This window comes from Hevea brasiliensis, chromosome 18 (genome assembly GCF_030052815.1).
Source record: "Hevea brasiliensis isolate MT/VB/25A 57/8 chromosome 18, ASM3005281v1, whole genome shotgun sequence".
In the NCBI taxonomy this organism is placed as follows: Eukaryota; Viridiplantae; Streptophyta; class Magnoliopsida; order Malpighiales; family Euphorbiaceae; genus Hevea; species Hevea brasiliensis.
The window spans coordinates 43,733,995-43,756,358 of NC_079510.1; the positions used below are offsets into that span (position 1 = coordinate 43,733,995).

General features: G+C 28.2%; 1 protein-coding gene across 1 annotated transcript; it reads left to right on the forward strand.

The window, feature by feature from the left end:
- Positions 1–12,185: 12,185 nt before the first annotated feature.
- Positions 12,186–14,626, forward strand: LOC110670123 (DELLA protein GAIP-B). The gene has a single exon (XM_021832065.2). The coding sequence runs from the start codon at positions 12,423–12,425 to the stop codon at positions 14,319–14,321; it is 1,899 nt and encodes a 632-aa protein (XP_021687757.2). The 5' UTR covers positions 12,186–12,422; the 3' UTR covers positions 14,322–14,626.
- Positions 14,627–22,364: the final 7,738 nt, after the last annotated feature.

The window sequence follows — 22,364 nt, forward strand, 5'->3', positions numbered from 1 at the left end:
GCCGGGAGGGGACATGATGCACATGGTTGGAATTTGGTACCTCACTGTCTAGTGTCAAGTTGGCCCCCACTGTGGAGGGGAAAAAATGAAATGGACCCCACCTGGCCTCTCATTGGATATTCATGAATCAAAAAAAGTTGACCATATGTATTCGAAATTATCCAAAAACAAAAAGAAAATGGTGATTTTATATGGGATAAATTATATAAGATGATAAATCAATATATATATATATAAATATATTAAATATTGTTTTAAAATTTAATCATTACAATTATCTATACATTTATTTTTTATATGGACAGTTTACATAAAATCACAATTTCATTGTAAAATTTCTATATCCATTGCATTTCAATTTTCATATCATTTTCACGAGTTTGTTTTTAAGAATTAGATTATTCATCTTCTATAAATAATATATCATCCGTGTTTGAAATTTTGAAGTGTTAAATTGTAACATTTTTTATTTATATATAATAGTGTTTTAAATAATAATTTTTACATTTATGTGAGTGAATAATTAAGTACTATTGTTAATATATTTTATTATTATTATTGGTCTTTGTCAAAAGCGACAATTTTCCATAAATTAAAATCAATGGATTTACCGACCATGACTTTGGGGCAAATGAAAGACTTGGATGAGGAGCAAGCTAGCTCAAATTTTCCATTGATTTGGACTCCTTTTGGACTAATTCATCCATCAAAGTGAAATGCCATTGGGTGGACCACTCCATAAAAGTGTCTTCTTGGCCTAAATAATAGTAATAATAATAAGTTAAAAATAAAAAGGTACTCTAACTTTTTTATTTTTTATAATTTAGTATTTTTTATATACAATTAAGCTTATTTTTTTTATTAAAAAATATATAAATATAAACAATTAAAAATCTATGTTGACCTAAAATCTTTTTAATTATAAGAAGAATAGAAGAAGGGTTCACTAATATATGGTCAAAAGTGTTCAACCACAAGAGAAGGAAAAGTTATTTACTTATTTGATATCATTATATAATGGATGACCATCTCCCTTCATATCATCATTAGAAGTAAATTTATGATCTTAGTTGTTGTTGCTATAGCCATTGGCCCTACAATTATGAACTACAGTTTGCTTTCTATCCAAAAGAAGAAGTGAATTAATCAACTTAAAAAAAAAAAAATCCAAAGTTTCTTTTAAGTTTTAGGGTTTTTTTTTTTTTTTTTTTTTGGAAAAAAATGCCACATTGCTTTCATGAGGCATAATGGGAATCTTAAAGTGCCTTTTGCTTAGTGTAGTTCAATCACAATGCTTTGCTTTTGGAAAATGCTTATCCACACAACCCCACATTCTTCCTATCAACAAAACTATTCATACATATATTCAGAAATAATTTTATTTCTATTCACATAAATTATATAATCAATTATAATTTAATTAAGTTGTAATATTAAAAAAAAATTTTAATTAAATTTTTATATTTTTAAAAAATATATAAAAATTAAATTAATTTAAATAAAAAAAAAGTAAAAAAATAGTTAAATTTAAAGTGAATGAATTCGGCTAATAAATATTACAAGGGTTCCCTACCGTTGACATTCTTAATTTTGTGTCCTAGTAGAGACGTGGATGACTCATCATATTTGTAGCTCCCATTTTACGCCACGTCTCTTTGGTTCTTTTATTACTTACTAAAAAAATTAATTAAATTAATATTTAGAAAAAAAAAAAAAAATGGAGCCTGCAAAGATAATGATATAATATGCGCGTGAATGCACTCCCCAGAAACTGGGTGCGATTGTACTTATTGTGGCGGGACCCTTCTTCATCAATGATTTGGAAACACTGCTTTACAGCCGGCCAGGCTGTTGGTCTGACATACCCTCGACATGGAGCGTGAACGCACGCGTTTCATGTTTTACCGGGGACGGCGAGTTACTGTAATTTTTTTTATTTAAAAAAAACTTAAATAAATTACCATAACATTACAAAAAAATAATATATATATATATATAACATCATTATTAATGTATTTATGACATATAAAATTTTAATTATTTTTTAAATGCAGCTATTATAAACTAAAATTCATATACATATATAACAATAAATTTAATAATTATTAAATTAAATATTTATATATTTTAATTAATTATATAAAAATTTTAATATAAATATTTAATTTGATAATCGTTGAATTTTTTTTATTCTTTTTAAATAAAAGACCAATCATTTTTGAAAAACTAAAAATATACATTATTTTTATTAGTTTTAATCAAACTAAATAATTATATGAAAATATAATTCTATCAAATTGAATTTATTTTGTTATCTTAATTTAATTATAAGTTTTCACTAAAATTACATCAAAATATATTGAACTAAATTAAATAATTAATTCTATATATTTTATAATTTATATTATATGTTTTTATTATATGAATAAGTATTACATATATTGATTTTATATTAATTTTATAATAAATAATGAATTGAAGACTTATATATTAAACTCATATATTATGTATTAACCTTCTATATTAATTATATATAATATGAAATGAGATTATAAAAATTATACCATTGATGAAATGTCTCTATCGAACAAGTTTTCCGCATGATAAGCTTTTAATATATATATATATAATTTTTTGCTGTAATAAATATATTATATAATTTATCTATATATTTATCCTGAAAAAATTTTTATAGATCCGTCACTAAATTTTGGGTGCTTGATTATTTGGTCTTTTTATGCTTTTTGAGCTTGGGGTTATTTATGTGGGCTGAGCTTAGGCCTTTTAGCCTTATATTTGCTAATAAAAATGATAATAATAACATAATAAAAAAGAAATGAAGTATTGAAGATTAATTGTAAATGTAGGTGGAGACATAACTCTCAAATGAAAATGAGAGAAAATTAAAATGAAAAACCATTGGAGTGAAGGGTGCATGAACAAGAGTCCAGTGGCAAAAAGCCATTTAAGAAGCCTGCAAACCAAAGATTTCCATTACAAGTTAAAAATACAGAGACCCCCACCAAGCCGCAGCTCAGCTCATCTCATCCCATGTAAACCACTAGCTTCAACGAGAGAAGGAAGAATCCAAATCTCTATTTTTAGGACACTTTGATTTGACACCATTTTCACTCGCAGTAAAACAAGATAAACACAAGCAGCAATCAATTGCAGCCGAGAAAAAAGTAGAAAAAGGATAGTACATGAAGAAATGTGTTGTCCATTTGGCTACCTCGCCTTTTCAATGTCCTCACTGTGTCAATGGGGGCACCATAATTGCACTGCCCAGTGATATGGCCTGCTGCTTTCAAATGGAGGAAATTTTGAAGCAAATTCACCAGGGGCCGCAAACGGATTGGATATGATGAATTCGAAAATTACGTGTTATCTAAAATTAAAATATTATATTTTTAAAAAATAATAATTTTTTTAAAAATTTAAATTAATAATTTAATATTTATGTGACTTGTTATTAGAAAGGCATTTAATTAATTAATTAAAAAATAAAAAACATAACTAAGAAGTGTAAAATAGAACACCAAAAACACATAAAAGGAAAAGATAACCACTATAAGAATATTCCATAATGTAGAGCCGCTCACTGGGTCAGTTTCGGTTTGAATTGATCTGAAATCAAAATAGTGAATCTTCACCGTTTAGGTTTCAGTGATTTAGGTTTGATATAGATTTAAATAGAATAATCTATAATTTTTTCAGTTTTTTCTTTAATTTCTTAATAAAATAAGTAATTTAGTCTACAACTATTCAATTCAATTTTGGTCCAATTCATTTATGATTCAAATCAAAAATTGATTTGACCGATTTTGATCTAATTCCAATTATAAATCAATCCTTGGCCAAGTCTACCACAATGACATTAAAAAAAGTAGAGGGAAAAAGCACATGCACACAAAATAAGCGAATAGTTGTAGGCTCAAAGCTTATATCTCTACGTGGGTTGGCTAAATACCACACATAATCATTTAACTTTATAAGTATTTTTATAAAAATTATTAAATTTTAATTTTTTTATAAAAAATGATTGTGGCAAAAAATTAAAAGTTTTCATATTAAACGGTTGACAGATCAATTATTTTATAAATAAAATTATCTTATTTTATTAATTTTTAAAATAAAAAAAAAATATATATAATACATAAAGTGCATTCAGCTATCTCTTTACTGTCAAACTCCTCCCTTTTTTCCATTTATTCTCTACTAATAATTTTATTTGTAAAATAGTTGAATTATAAATTTTTAATTTCGATTATAATTACTTTTATGAAATCAAACGAGGTTCAATAAATTTTATAAAATAAAATTAAAATTTAATAATTTTTATAAAAATACTCATATAATTAAATGATTGTGTATAATAATTGTCTTATATAGATTTAAAAAAAAAAATGATCACACGTGTACACACATAAATACATATATATGTATATATGAATGTTAGTTCTTATTCAGCAATGTCAATTAGGATATAATATTTAAAAAAATAATATTTTTTTAAACTATCTATACCAAGAAAGAGGGGGAAAAAAATCTATAGATTTGCTTACATGAGATTAATTATTAGATTATTCTTTAGTATTTTGTTTAATATTGGATATAATTGAATCCATGTAAACTAGTTTGTTGGGTGTAGGCTGTCAATTTCCTTTCTTGCAGGCGCAGGTCTTCATAGAAACTCTACATAAAATTGTTAAATTAAGCAAGTCATTTTCATGGAATTATTTAGTTTTAATTATTATAAATCATTCGTGCACCGAGATCGGCAATTTATTTTTAAATATTTGCAATTTGATGACAGGCCACGACTTTATAGTATTAATTTTGTAGGATAGTCATACAATTCGATGGCAACTTAATTATTAATTATCAGATTTCCTATTAATTTATTCCAATGGATGCATTATTGCAACAGTAATAGTTTGGAAGCAAAACTATGTTTTCTTTATTATTATTATTATTATTATTTGAAATTTTAAGATTATTTAAATTATTAATATTAAAAATTTAAAGCAATAATATTAAAATAAAAAACTTTGAATAATGATAATAATAATTACGTGAAAACACAAACACTTAATTATAAAGTATGAATATAGAGAGAAAAGGGGTTGTGAAATTTCCAAACAAATAGATACAAATTAAATTTATAATTTTATAGCAATAAAGATTATAAATGTTGATTAATACTATAGCATAGTCGCAATTATAGCATTGATTGTCGGTTGATATTTTCTAACCTTGACATTACAAATGATTAGCCATTGCATTTGTCAATTTCAGTCTTTGAAAATTATATAAATAAGAAAAGTCACGTTCAGCTTAATTTTATCTTATTATTCTGTAAAAAAAAAGTTATTGTTTACTTAGTAATTTTATTGTTAATAATTGATTTCATTAAAGATTTAAAAAAAAATTAATTCAGTCAATGAAAATTAATTTAATTAATAAGACTCAAATCAGTGATTTCATTAAGTTGAGAGTTTAATTCTTTCAAATATTTCTTTTAATAAGTGATTTATAAATTTTATTGTAATTCTCCAGTGAAATTGATGATATGATATAAAAGACTTATTAGGCATTTTATCTGGTAATCCATTAATTTTATTAGTTATATTTTTTTTAATTATTTTATAATATAACAATTAATATTTTAAATCTTTATGTTTTATTTTTTTTAATATGCAATTTACTTGCGGTATTTAGTACAAGCCAAGATGGCAGAGACAATGAGAAAAATCTAAAACAATTTCGCATCATCCCTTGCCCCAGAAACAGTATATATACATATATATCTATGGAGAAAATTCTAAAACCATTATCATTAATTAATAAGTTACATTAATCAAATACATATTTTTTAACTTAAAATTTTGAATATTGCAAACAAATCTTTTCATTGTTAAAACTGTCATTATCATTAATTAAAATTTTAATTTTATTAATTATATTTTTTATTGAAATTGCTCGTATAACTGAAGATAACTTTTTTAGTATAGTAACTAAACTAATAGATATATTAAATTATATCTAGAAAAGATTAAGATTACTAACTAATGTATTTATTATAACCAGCAATCACGTAGTATGCGTTTTCTTGAGTGTGATTAGATTAATAAGTAGCATAATTTGAGTTCATAATGATAATTATTTTATTGGCATGGATGATGGCATGTCTGTAAATATAATTTTATATAGAGAAAGTGAATCACATAAATATTATATTTTATATATTTATTTTATTTATTTGTAATTTGTACTCATCCGTGGTGCACAATGTATTCCTTCTCCATCTTGAGAGTTAATCTACTAAAGGACTCGCCTCTTGTGTTTGTCGATCTGCGGCTTTCCTACTTCTTTCGGGCAGGGGAAGCCTTCTTCCCTGGTCAAGAGAGCATGTCTGTGAACAAATAATGTGTCTCTTTTATACTATGTTTGGATAAATTTTATGATACAAAAAAAAATAAAAGAAGGAAAATATTTTTTATTCTTTATTTTTTCTTTTTGTATTTGTGTTTAGATGAATAAAAAATAATAGAGTAAAAATAAAAAAGTTGACACTAAAATTTTTTTTATTTTTCTTTGAGTTCTTACTTTCTCTCTAATTTAAGGAGAAAATAAATAGAGAAAAATATAATTTATTTTCCTTCTTTCGTTTATTTACCGTCTCTTATACAAAAAAGTATTTTCAAAATTATTTTCCCTTGATTATTTTCCTTTCTCTCCCTTTTCCACCCAGCCAAACACAGTGTTAGTGGCAAATCCAGTGACTTCTGGAAAAAGGGATTGCCTTAGATCTGCCTTGTCATGTTGTGGTGGTTTCTAGTCATTTTCTGGGTTATTTCTGCAGGAGAGAGCTTAAGATGCTGCGAGGAAAGGTACCTCGGGGTATATCTGTCGGCCTTACCTTCATGGTTGCCGACCCTGAGGCTACAAGAGAGTGAGACGCCATTGAGATCTGCCTTCTTTCTCTCTCCACCGGTCGCTGATTTAAGTGCTATTTCTAGTGGTTTTGGAGTCTTGTTGTTTTTCCAAAGTTTTAGTTTTAATGGAAGGCATGTAGGGCTTTATATTGTGTTTGGTCTTTTTCCGTCATTGGAGACATGTACTCTCTCCTTCTATATGGCGGTATATGGAGCCGGCAACCTTTTTTTCCCAAACTTTAGTTTCGCAAGCTACGGTGATGTTATTGTAGAGGAGGCACCTTCATCGTCTACCTATTTAGCTAGATTTTGTTTTTTTAATGGGTCTTGGGTAAAACTAATTTGCTTGGATCTCAAACCTTTTTTTTTCTTTATTTTTCGTTGACTTGGGCATGAATGGCCTAGTTAGGTCTTTGCGTTTTATTTTTATCCAAAATCAATATATAAATTTATTATTTTTGACAAAAAAATAAATTTCTTGCAATTATAATAAATTAACAGTTATTAATTATTTTAAATTAATATAATGTAATTTAAAATAAGAAAATAAATAATTTTGAATGTAGTAATTTTTTTGGCAAAGACAAGAATTCATTGAAGCCCTGATTGGGTAAACGAATTACGAAAGATAATTGCTCCTGATAAGACGGATCTGCCCTTTGTTGAGCGGGTCAATTGGCCCACTCAATTTTTAAAAAATAAAAATTATATATATATATATATATTGTATTAAATTATCCATATAAAGTTTAAAAAAATTATTTAATAAATATAGATTTGTGGAGAACTTCATCATACACACCTATTATTTTAATATTTTAAAATAAATAATAAAACCTAGAAAAATAAGAATTTACCTACCAAAACTTTTTTTTTTCTTTTTTCTTTTTAATTAATTCTTCCTTTATAACTTCATTTATTCGCCTTCTCATATTTACATAAGCAAAATCTTTTTCTCTTTCTCATATTTAATTTTTTTTTTCTCATTCTCTACTAATTGGCTTTATATTGTCCTTTTGGTTTATGTGTCAACAAAACTAAGTGCACAAACTTAATTTCATAAGGTAAATTTTATTTTATTTTTTATATTCTATTATTGAAGAATTAATTATTCAAGTTTATTTTAATTATAGAATAACTTTATTTATTTAATTTTACAATCAATTGGAAAATTGGTATTTGTTAATTTTTCTACAAGAAGGAAGACTGACAAATAAACAAAATAATTTAATTTAATCTTATATTGTTTAAGTATTTTTATTTTATATTTAATAGATTAATAATTATTCTACTCAAATTTTTTTAAAATTATTCTACTCAATTATTATTATATATCGAAAATTTATATGCATTATTATATTATTTTATCTCAAAGTAGATAATTTATTATTGTCTATAATATTTTTTTTTCTCTAAATTAAACATTCTCTAAATTAAACAAAATAAAATTTTATTAACCCTACTGATTCAATTTCTTGACTCCACCCCTGACTTCATGGATTGAACATAAACGAATCATCGTGGAGCACTTTTTGGGCAATGGAGTGGGTTGCCTTATTACAAATTATGTTCACGTGGTTCACATGGTTTAGTAGAATAAAACGAATATTATAGTATATAATAGCATTAAATTCACACATCAAATTAAAAAAAAAAAAACACTAGCTTTACAGAAAGTTTTAATGAATTTAATATTATCAATTAACTTATATATATTATTGATTTGTTATTTTAATTTTAAATATCTTCTCCCACTTATACATTTTAAAGATTCATTATTACATCGTGTTCTTTATTTTATTACAATTAAATTTGTAATTAAATTTTTCTAAAAAAAATTTATCATTAAATTAATATTATCTATTAATAAATTAATTATTATGACATATAACTTTTCCTAAAAATGTAATATAATGTAATAATCAAAGATATAATAAATTTTAAATTAATAAATATTTTAATTTGTACAATTATTTAAATTAACATTATTAATATTTATAAATATATAAATTATAGATTGTAATCTTATATATTTTTTTTTAATTGTAAAATATGGTATTTGTATAGATATAATTTGTAATAAATGTATCATTATGCCAATTTGATCTTCGACTCCTCTGTCTAAAAATTTAATATTTCTCAATAAATTAGTTGTAACAATAAATTAGTTGTAATACAAAATAATTTATTCCCATAACGGTGGCGTTTTTATCGAAGGAAAGCAGCAAAAGGTTGATAAAACCCGGGAAACCGGAAAGAAAAGAAGTACGGCCTCCAAGGTAGGGGTGGGGCCGTAGGGAGGTTGTTGTGGGCCCGTAGATGAACTGGAATCTCAAAACGTGTTGTGGGCCCGTTGAGGGTTATAGCTGCAGCTGAACGTGTTATAATCACATGGGATATGGGACCCACTACTTGCAGCCATACCCAGTTACAAAGTCAGATCATATGGCACCTTGAGGCTGGTATGTATGGGACCCTCGTAAACGTTAGCTGTCACGTGGAGCCGTCGTGCCCTTTTTTATTTATAAATTTTTTATAAATCGAGGATTCTGTAGGCTCAACTGCTCACGTGATAACTATATTTTTTAATTTAAATAAATGAATAAATTACCCCTTACATTTTTAAGAAAAATTTGACAACGATACTGATATAAATAAAAGTAAAAAAAAAATTTAAAAATTAAAAAAATATAAATTAAAAAAATTATAAATTATTAATATAAATTCTTTTAGAATGTTAATGTGACTGAAAATTATCATGCTGTACATAGTAAAAATACGTAAATTATAAAAAAATAAAATAAATATATAAAATAATAATATTTATATAATTCACTCTCTCGATATATGATTACATCTATGAATATATCATCGTTTAATATCTTTAAATAAATTATATCAATTATAAGTTCAAATTATATTATTCATTAATCTAATTATATCAAAAAGAATCATTATATTATACTGTTAATAATAAATATATTAGTCATTTTAGTCTTTTCTATACATAATTTAATATATTTACTATTATAACTGCTATACTATAAAATGTATCTTCAACTGCAATGAACAATAATATATTTTTCATGAATTATGTAATTTATCAATCTTAAATTGAAATCTCTCTCTATGAGATTGTAATAGACAAACATCATTCATCAAAGGGTCAGAGCCACTCATTAATGAGCAATATCAAATCATTTGCATAAAACCCTTATCTGCAATGGGTAATAGCTCCATTTCATGAGCTAAAAATAATTATTTTCAATGAAAAAAGTCACTATTTATGAGTAAAGCTAAATAATCTTTTTCACAATTCTCCTATTTATAATGTAAATTCATTTAATCTTAATTTGATTATAAGTCTCACTCAGTTTAATAACAATATTAAAATAAGAATTCTATTATCTATATAAGAAATATTTTTTCATTCTATTAAGAAATATTTCTCTCACTCAAATGAAAAAGGATATCTCTAAATCCCATTAGAATTTTAAATCATACTTCTAACATATTATTTATAATAATATTAATGTGTGAAATATAATGAAAAGTAAATTAACATATGAAAAAAAATTAAAAGTGAATTTAATATTACTATGCTATAATATATTATAAATGAGTTGAAAATTTATTTAATCAAAACTCATTTTCTTCTAAAAATAAATATAAAAATTAAATAAGTTATAATAAAATTAATAGTGAAACCATACTTTTTAGATAATTTTAAATGTTAATTTATGTGCTACTTATGTAATTTTAATTTTTTTACACAATAAATTAAGTATTCAGATTAAGTATAATTTTAATAGCAATAAATATTTCAAGAAAGACATATTTATAAGATTTAGTTTTTAATGAATTCTTTTCATTTGTTATTTATTTGTGAAAAAATAATGAAAAATTGTCTTGCAAAGCAAACTAAAATTTGTAAATTAATTGAATTTTATATGTTGCAGTTCGAATTTATTTATATTCACATAATTTAAATTATAAGGAATGTATAAAAAATTATTCAATTATATACATATATTTATAAGTTCAAATAATCACATAATATAAATATTTTTATGAGCAAAATAATTTACAAAAGAAAATATGGTTATTAACAAATTAATTTCTTTTATGGTTATTTTAAAGAGAGAATAGGATTGGACGTTGACGGCGGGGCCGCTTGAGTCAATTGGTCTCCCTCATGTAGTAGGCCATGCCTGACATCTGATTAAAATGTATTCTCACGCTCCATCTGCACGAGCTTTTCTGTTCCTTCCTTTTCGGTTTTTACCCCTTAAGTAAATGGAAGTCGCCAGTTTTTTGACGGTGGTCAATTTTTGGATATTGACATTTTTCCTCCAATTTATTATTTCTTTAGTTATATTTTTAAATTGCTGTTATTAAAAATTAAAAAGTATTTTTTTATTATGCTATTTTTTTAACACAATTAATTAAAAATTAATAATATTAATTAAAATTCATTGAAATTTTTAGTGAACTTTTTTTAGTGCAAATTTAATGAATTTGGAGACAGAATGAACTTTGTTGACTAAATGAGGCAGCAGCGACGATAGTGCATAGTGATTTTACGCGTTTGTGCATGTCAACCCTTTTTAGTTTTTTTTTACTAGTCCTTCGCCTTCCCATTTCACAGTACAGGAACAATTGAGATTTGTCAAACCCATTACACGGATTAACGCCAAGCTTGCCTTTTGCTTTAGAAGTGATAAATAATATGTAATACTTTGAATATGCATAATTCGTTCGCATAAAATATATTTAATAAATATATTTAAATATAAAATAACTTTTTTAATAACAGTTTCAACTAAGATTTACATATAAAATGTTATGAATCTGAAAATTATTTTGAATTAGAGCAGCAGAATCAATTTTAAATAAGAAATTTTAATTTTTTTTTAATTTAAAAATTTTTAAAATAATTTAAAAATAATATTAATAATTAATAAAATAATATGATGATATGATATTATTATTAAGTTTAATAATTAATTTTATCGATAAGATAGAATTAAATTAGATATTAAAAATTAAAGTAAAATTATTAAAAAAGTAAAATTATAAAAATTGTTAAAAATTAATTTTTTAATAATTTTTTTTAAAAAAAATATAATTTAAAAATTAAATTATTATTATTAACAAAAAAAAAATCCCAATCTTATCTGCTTGGGCCGTAGTTGTATTTTATAGGCTGATGGTTCATGGGAGCTCGCGCCCAGCACGAGCTTTTTTTTTTTTTTTTTTTTAAATGGTTATTCATTGTTAAATTGAATTTTAAATAATTTTTTCGCCCTGGTATGAAGTGCGATTAGTGGTGAAAAACCAAGCAGAAACCCCCAATCCCCAATGCACAGATTCCTCACTTAGCCTTACCCATTCGCAGCAGAAGCTCCCTTTGGTTTTTGAGCACCACCACTCACAATCTCAGAAACCCATATCCTAAAACAAAACGAAGGAGAGATCCAAATCATGAAAAGGGAACACCCGAATCTCCATACTCGGTTAGAACCAGCTTCGGCTGGCAGTTCTTCTTCTGTTTACTCTACCATGACACCTGCAAATACCAATACTGATGCTTCTTGCAAAGCCAAGATGTGGAAAGACGATGCCCACGTTGATGGTGGGATGGATGAGCTTTTGGCTGTTTTGGGTTATAAGGTAAGGTCATCAGACATGGCGGAAGTCGCGCAAAAGCTTGAACAGCTGGAAGAAGTTATGGGTCACGTACAAGAAGATGGACTTTCTCATCTTGCTTCTGAAACTGTCCATTATAATCCCTCTGATCTATCCACATGGCTGGAAAGTATGCTTTCTGAGCTCAATCCAAACCCCAATTTTGATCCTCTTGTTGTGGCTGCACAGCCTTCTTCTTTAGATGATTCATTTTTCGCTCCTCCCGAGTCTTCCACCATCACCTCTGTCGATTTCGCCGACCATACCCATCAACAGCAACGGCAAGAACCCCAAAAAACAAACAAGCACAGTCGTGGAGTGGTGTTTCAAGAATCTTCATCTTCTGATTACGATATCAAAGCTATTCCTGGTAAGGCCGTTTTTGCTCAACCTCGTCAAATTGATTCCTCCTCTTTCTCATCTCGAGATCCCAAGCGGTTCAAACCCACAGCCACAGACCACCTATACCCAGCAGCAGCTGCATCATCATCGTCTTCAAATATTGGTGGTGGTCCTACTGCTACCGGTTCCTTCGGTGTTTCAACTGAGTCAACTTGTTCTGTAGTCCTGGTTGACTCACAAGAGAATGGAATCCGACTGGTTCATCTCCTAATGGCCTGCGCCGAAGCCGTCCAAGAAAATAATCTACCTCTCGCGGAAGCCCTCGTCAAGCAAATCGGTTTCTTGGCCGTTTCTCAAGCCGGAGCGATGCGTAAAGTAGCCACGTACTTCGCTGAAGCCTTAGCTCGCAGAATCTACAGACTCTATCCTCAAAGCCCTATGGACCATTCACTCTCCGATATTCTCCAGATGGACTTCTACGAAACCTGCCCTTATCTCAAATTCGCTCACTTCACTGCTAATCAAGCAATTCTTGAGGCCTTTGAAGGGAAAAAACGAGTGCACGTTATCGACTTCTCCATGAACCAAGGGATGCAGTGGCCTGCGCTGTTGCAAGCTCTCGCGCTTAGACCTGGTGGTCCGCCGGCGTTTCGTTTAACCGGGATTGGACCACCGTCTCATGATAACTCCGACCATCTTCAAGAAGTGGGCTTGAAATTGGCTCAGTTGGCAGAGACTATCCATGTTGAGTTTGAGTATCGGGGATTTGTAGCTAATAGTCTAGCTGATCTCGACGCTTCTATGCTGGAGCTTAGACCCAGTGAGATCGAGTGTATCGCTGTTAACTCAGTTTTCGAGTTACATGAATTGTTAGCGAGACCGGGCGCCATTGAAAAGGTCCTTTCGGTGGTGAAGCAGATGAAACCGGAGATTGTTACTATTGTTGAGCAAGAAGCGAACCATAATGGGCCAGTTTTCCTGGACCGGTTCACTGAGTCATTGCATTATTACTCGACTCTGTTCGACTCGTTGGAGGGATCGGTCAGTACCCAAGATAAGGTGATGTCAGAGGTGTATTTAGGGAAGCAGATTTGCAATGTCGTGGCATGTGAAGGGACAGACCGAATTGAAAGACACGAAACACTGGCTCAGTGGCGAACTCGTCTGGGCTGTTCCGGGTTTGTGCCGGTTCACCTCGGCTCGAACGCGTTCAAACAAGCAAGCATGCTACTGGCCCTATTTGCTGGCGGAGATGGGTATAGAGTGGAAGAGAATAATGGGTGTTTGATGCTGGGATGGCATACACGGCCGCTGATTGCAACCTCAGCCTGGCGGCTGGCCAACAAGCAGTAGTCACTGAGTCGTTATAACTCACTGAGTCAACTTCCGCGAGTGATTCAATTTCACCAAACCCTAGTGGGGTGGGGGTGTGGTAAAGTGAAATGCTGAGCTGGTAATGGGTAAAAATAGTGTCTCAGTCTCTTCACTTTAGGTTTTTCTTTCTTTTTTTTTCACTCACTCCCTTGTAACCTTTTTCTATTTTTCTTTTTGGTATTTTTAGATGAAATATGTTTGGTATTTTCAGGGATGTGTATTTATTTATGAATATATAAATTTGGTGGTAATAACTAATAAAAAAGAAAACTACTTTTGAGCAAGCAAGCAATTCCTGTGGAGTAAACAAGAAGTGGACATTGAGCAAGTTGGAATCCTTATAACCTGCAAGCCACTTGGCTAAGATTCTTTTCTGCTGTCAACTTTGCTTAATAGAGAGAGGCATAGGAGAATGTGCTTTTAGTTTGTATAAATTCTAGTTAGGATATGACATATGAGAAAAGGGTAATGATGGGTTGCATTAATTCAAGTTAGGAAGCTCTATGGCTATCCCACTATTGTTTCTCCTACTAAAATTCCAGAGACCCCTCTTTTTATGTCAGGAAAGCAAAAGCACAATCATCAAAATGATAAAAAAGTCTCTCTTCTGAGTTCTATCCCAGTGCTAGAGACCTTTCCCTTTTTATCATTGTGTGCTGTTTTCCTCTTGTTGAAAAGCCATCCCTCATAAAATTGGGTTATTTCATTATTATCTCTTAATTTTAATTTATATTATAAAATTATTTCAATTTTAATTTAATACAATCTAAGATTCTTTTAATAAAATTTTATTAGATACATTAGCTAAAAGCTAATGTAAATATATCTAAATAGATTAAATACAATAAAAATAATTCAAGATTTGATTAATGTATAAATAAAAAAAATTAAATAAAATTAAAAAGTAATCAGTAATGTTCAATCATAGTTAGATATATTATTTTTTTTAAGTAGCACAAAGAAATATTTTGTAATCTATTTAGCTAGGCATATATAGATCAATTTTTGAATAGAGTATTTAATAAAATCTTATTAGAGAAATTTTAAGTTGTATTAAATTAAAATTTAAATATTTTTATGATATAATTTAAAATTAAGAAACGATGATAAAATAATTTCAAAATTATGGAATGATGAATTCAATTAAGCCTTTATTTCTTTTTATCGTTACATCACTTCTATACAACTAGTTTATCATCTTATATACCCAAAGATACTTTCTTTCCTACACTTTCTTGGAACTCAACCATAGATGATTTCTCTTTTGCCTTGGGGAGCTCAATTAAATTTGAAAGAGCCAAGTATTGGCACCATCAAAAACAAATATCAAAACAAATGGGAGGTCACGGATTTAAAATTGCACATTTTCCTTTCAATAGGCAAAATCAATTGGATTGATTATATATTTAATTGGCAAATAGTGACTAGTATGAGCTTATATATGATGTATGAGATCGTTCTCATGTAATGAAATTCCATCTTTATTGGCAATGGAGCATAATACTTTTATCAAAAGAAAAGAAAAAAGTTTCCACATGGTCCTGTTTCAGTAGTCTGTGAATTCATATAATTTCTGTCAATACCAACCCTACAGCTTTTTATTACACAATAATACTGCAAAAAGTAGTTGATCCCTTTCATAAAATTTTTCCTAGGTACATTTGTGGAAAAATGGCAGTCGTATTTCTTGAAATCGTTTTTGAATAAAGCGAAATTACCCATTTTAATTATTACAAGATTTGCTTTAAGTGTAATAATATTTAAGATGGAATTAATAAAGACTCAATATCTCTAAAATGATTCTTCAGAATTTTGCATCGAATGTAGAGTGTGTGTACATAATACCTATATGAAATGAAGAATCTTGGTAAAATTGACATGATTTTTTCAAGATGTCAAGTCTTATCGCTGAGCACAATGTGCGTGTGCTCTATCTTCAAACAAAAAAATCGGAGACTTTGAGAGGGGTGAGCCTAACAATGCCACCGGTGTGCGACGCCCTGGTTAAGGTCTGCGTTCACGTAGGCATGCCCAGATGCTGGTCCTTCAGGATCCCATATCAGTTGTGAAATGTGTATAGTGCTCATATGAAATAAAGAGTCTTGATAAAATTGTCATGATTTTATCAAGATATCAAGTCCTGTCCCAAAGCATTGTGTACGTGTGTTCTATCTTCACACAAAACAAAATATATCCCTAAAATGTTTGTCAACATCTAAACCAGACCTAGCCACCAGCTTTGGTGGATCTCCACATCAAGAAAGACTGTCTCTTTATGTGATTATTAATCAGTAGATTTCAAGAACTCTTCCTTCGAAAAATAAATAGTTAATGGAAAGCTCAAAACATTAATTGAAATAAGATGGGTATTGAAGTAATCATCCATTTCTGTTCTTTTCAACAAAATATCAAGTGTTCAATAGTGTATATCCATTTGATATATGATAAAATAATGGGTTATGGGGTTCCATATCATAAGGTAAAAGAGAGGGAAAAAGAAGCCATATCCTCCTGTCCCATTGCTTGGGAAAAATATAAAAACAAGAAAATCACAACAATGGAGATTTCTCAGGATTTGTCAACACATAAGGATGCATTTTTTTAGTGATCAGAAGCCAGTAGGTGACTAAATGAATGAAAGCAAGCACCATACCCATATTAGATTGGACCCAAATAACTTTATATTATATAATATTTTATTTGCATGATAGCAATAATGAGGAATAATATACAAGTTTAGCATATATATTTGCCTTTTTCCATGTAGATCAAGGGCCATGAAAATTTGTTTAATACCAACCTGCCAAGTTGCATGTGGGTTTTGGATTTGGAAAAATTCTTATAGCTGACCCCCACTTCTCTAATCTTTGGAGATCACATCAAATTCCATTTCAAAAGCTTACAAGCCCCTATTGCTTTAACATTTGGCCCTATACCACATCTTAAAAGCGTTTTCTAAAGAAGAAAGAAAATCTTGAAAAAGGAAAGAAAAAAATTTAAAACAAAAGAAAGACAGAAAGGAAAGAAGAAATAATTTTCTTAATAAACATACTAAATTGAGTGGAAAATGGTACTAAATTTATTGTTTGTTGGGTTAAAGAAAAGAAAGCCAAGTCAAAGTGAAATTGCTGAGTAGCTATAACAGTGTATAGCCAATTAAGCACACCCAAAAAATAAGTGGAAAGAAAGAAGATGGATGAGCGTGTGTTTTCAGACATTCTTGTGGAATTTGTAGAGGTGGGTCAGAACCAATTGTTAAAAATAGTCAGAATCACTTCACTCGTGGGTTTGATACAGTTTTGGATGTCGGCTGCTCTTGATTGTGACCTCTTATCTTCTTAATTCCTATTGAATTGTAAATAAGCGTGCTTGCTTTTTTCAAGCTTTGATTATTACTTGTACATCCATATATGCAGTGCAACTCAAAATTTTCACCATTTTTTTTTGGCTTCAAATCTAGAATTTATTTAATATATTAGCATGTATAAGGAATGTATTTTGATAGTTGATTACGATATAATTTATATGAGATTTATCATAATTAATAATTATAATATAATAATTATATATAAAATAATTATATTTTAAATTTATTTTTCTCAAATCGAAGAAAAATTATCTTAATCTAATATAAGACACCGGAGAGAAAAGAATGATAAGAAATTCTTTTTATTTTTAAAGAATAATTTTAATAAAACGTCGTAGAAAAAAAAGAAAATTTAGAGATTTTTTTTAAATACATAGCTAAATATTTTGTCTCTAATTATTGCATGTCATGTCTCCGTATGCATGAGACCAATACGGACGTATTTTTGAAAGAATATGATAAAATAATGAAGATAAAGCCAAAAAACATGAATGAAAAATATGGATTTCATGATATTTTAAGGTTTTTCGGTGGGTGATTCTGAACTAACATAATGGATGAAGCTAATGCATGTGTGGCCATAGCTATTCAACTTAGAAGGAAAAAAGAAAAAAAAGGGTTTTTTTACATAAAAAATGCAATACATTGTGGCCATGCAATTGGGATAAGTACTTCACCAACTCATATTAATCTTCTGAGCAGGTGATTGATCTCATGTCTTTTCTCTGTTTCATAAGGATAATGCTATCTCAAGCAGCAAAAACTGTACATAAAATCATATTGTTTTGGTTTTACACAACATTATAGAATTTTATTTTATTTTTTAACTCCATTAATCAAGAAACTTTTGACCCATTTGAAATGATTATTATGATAGAAGTTAATTCAATTCTATTAAACAATTCAATTAGTGAATTTATAAAAAAAAATTCATGCGTTTGAAATAATTTTTAAAATGAAAAAATTAATTTAAATTTCATTTTTAAAATAATTATAAGTGAAATGAATATATTTATTTTTATATTTTGATCTTATTATAAAGAAATAAATGTAGCTTAAGGGTACTTTAAATATTTAATATCAAACTTTATTAAATAAAATAAATCCCTGTAAAATCATACTATTTTCAGTATGAATTTATTTTTTCTAAATAATTTATTTTTTCAATTAAAAAAAATAAATTCTAGTAATTTTAAAAATTTTAAAAATGAGAACTGATAAAAAAAAATTGAATTATTTCAATTCTTTAAGGCTTCCAAACACACCCTTATCTGAAACAATTATTTTGTTAGAATTGGCTCTTTAGAAGCTGATCTCAGCTCTTTTAGACCCTATGGAACCATTTTCTATGGTTTTTGCATAAAAATGAACAAATCAGAACACTAGTTTTAAGTAGAATGCAGCTCAAATTCAGGCTTGTTGACAGGCTTATTCATAGAACCAAACCATGTAGCCCCAAAAAAAAAAAAAACATATGCCCTGCTCATGGGCTACAATATTCAAATACAACTCATGGGCCTGTTGGGCTTGGTAGATCTTACTTCTCTACCGTTTTTTGCGTGCGTTATAATTATGAAATCAATAAAATAGGATAATTTTTGTAAAAAATTAATTTTTAAATTTTTATTATATTAAATTATTAATTGAAATTAACAGTTTTTTATTAATATTTTAAATAATTGAATAATTAAACAAAAATATGCTGGTTCAGTTAGATTTTTTTTTTTTTTTTATTTTTTAAACCAGTTAGATTCTATTAAAGATTTGGTTGGGTTTGAATAATCAAGCACTCAACCCTGTGTAAATTTATTCTTACATTTTGAGAATAATTCTTATGGGATAGTTTTTTTTTTATTGTTCTTTAAGTTCACAATATTGTAATATTTTAGTTGAATATTAAACCAATCTATTAGATCCAATTTACTATTAATCCAAAATTAATTAAAATCAAATAAAAATTAAATTTCTAAAATATCTTTCTCTTTCCCAGCAGCTATTACTCTTACACGAATGGTAACTAGTCAAGTATTTTTGAGTACCTGCTAGATTTGGAAAGAGTAGCAACAGGTCAGATATTTATAGATATTTATCTTAATTAAATTTTAATAGAATAAATTTAAATAGCATATAACTAGATTTGTAATAAATTCGAGTTTGAAAAAAATATTTGTGTGTGGTTTTATATTTTACATATCTATTATTAGAATTCGTTTATATATTTAATTAAATATAAATATATATTTTTTATAATAATATTTATAAATTTTTATATATTATATTTTAAAAAATAAAATTTAAATATTTTATAGAATTATTAAAATTAAAAATATAAATTATTAATAAAATATATTTTTTACGTAAATTATTAATTAAAATACACAATATTAAAAAGGTTTAGTTGTCATGATTTGATTTTATGTGCCGGACTGGTACTAGGACTTGAGCTGGTATAAAGCCTCCGAAGCCCGTAGTAGGTCTTACTGTTCTTAAATATATAACCAAAGCCTAAAAACTGGGGCCCAACATGTAAATAAAATATTTTATTTTAATTCGGATCATTCCAACCCAATGATTATCAGCTACTAAAGCGAGGGGAGCCCAGCTCAATCCTATCACCACCATTTATAAATTATTTATATATCATAAAAATTTGCGTTCAGTAAAAACCAATAACTCAATTTGATACTGTCTTTAGCAAGATTCATAATACTGCTAACACATGCAGAGTTCTAGATTACAATTTTAAAAAAATAATATTACAAATAAATAACTGTTAATAAACCTGCGAGGAAGAGAGCAAATTGCTCTGAAAAAGAACTCCTCTTGTCTCCTGGAAAAATAGAATGAATAGAAGTGAGCATTCGACTCATAGAGTAAGATATTGATTTTACATACAATTTCTATAATGATCTAATTCTAATGTATCCTTAGAAACAAAAATCATCAATACAAGTCATACAGATCAGGTCAAATCATATTAAAGACAATATGGAGCACTGTTATACTCATTTCATATAGGCATTTTAGGGTAGTTTTTGCATTCATTTTGCCCTTATATTTTAGTATATTTTATGTTTTTAGCTTTATTTTAGCTTATTTGTTAACTTTAGATACTTTATATTTGATTTTCGTAATTTTGTTGTTTTTGATAGGATTTTGTGGCAAATCGAAGATCAATGAGTGCATTAGGAAGTGATTTGAAGAAATTTGGAGCCCTTTAAGCATAGAGGAAAGTTGAAGAAATCAAGCCTTGAAAGAGCAAGTTAGCCGAAATTTGCTTGACACTTTGCTTAAGATCCTGCTTAGGGTAAAGCGGCAGTGCTTAAGGTGCAGCACAAGTCAAGCATGAGCAGAAAAGTCCATTTTACTCTAAGCCTGCCGAGATTTGCTAAAGGTCTGCTTAACCTTAAGCGATACGGTCGACAGTGAAATTTCTTTGAGAAGTTGCTTAGGGTTAAGCCGAACCCTAAGCAGACTGCCCAGAACGTGAAAAATGCTGCTGACTTGGATAATTTTATATCTCATTTCCTATCCACTCCTTGACTCTTATTTACTTTTAGGGCAGCTTTTTAGGACCATATAAATTCATCATTTCCTAATTTTTTGCCACAAGAGGAATGGGGGAGAAACAAAAAAGGTAAAGAAAATATAAGAGAGAGAGAGGAGGAGACGCCATTTTCTTTTGGGGGAGGAGCTGCTGCACCAGTTTTGGAGCTCCAGAAATCAGAGATTTTGGTTCTTCTACCTGGGTTTTTCTATTTTAGTCATCTTATCATGTTTTTCTTTACTTTTCCATCAACCTTTCTTGTAAATACCATGATGAGTGAGTAAACTCTTTAGATTTCAGAGTTGGAAAATATGTTTTAGATTAATTTGTGGATTTGGACTAGGTATTTCCTTATTTTACATAAATATGAGTTTTGATTCCTTCCTTGTGTGCTTGATTTACTTGCCTAATGTTGGTACCCATTGGGTATTGTGTTAATCTTTGATTGAAGGAGCGAAAGGTGAAAGTCATTGATAGATAATCAAGGATTGGAACTTAAAGTAACCTAGATTTAGAAATAAACTAGGATTTTAAGAGGAATTAATTATTAGTTACAAAACTTAATGGGTTTTAAAGTAATCAAATAACATACGAAAGTAGGTTTGATTATTTTAGAACACACTTTGATTTGCTTGAAAAAGATATCAAAGGAATTTAGAATCAATTTCCTTCAAACTCTATTTTTCCCTAAAAATTGGAATGCCCAAGATAAATCCCAATTAATTTATGCATAAACCCCCAACTCTGGAATCACTTTTAACATAATTAGACTTTCATTTAAATTACCCATTGTTAATTTAGTTTAATTATGAACTAGAATTAGAATTTATTTGTTTGCTCTTTACCCATTTCAATTAGATTAATCAATTTACCTTGCTTATTTACATTTACCATTTATCCATTAATCATTAGTCCAAATAATCGCTTCATTCATAGTTTGGTGCTCAAATAGCAAATCCTCGTGGGAACGATACTTGATTCATCACTTTATTACTTGAGACGACTCGTATACTTGCGGATTCGCCCCATCAAGTTTTTGGCCCCGTTGCCAGGGATTTGATTTTTGTTTGATATTGAACAATTGTTTGTTTGGTTAATTTGGGCATTT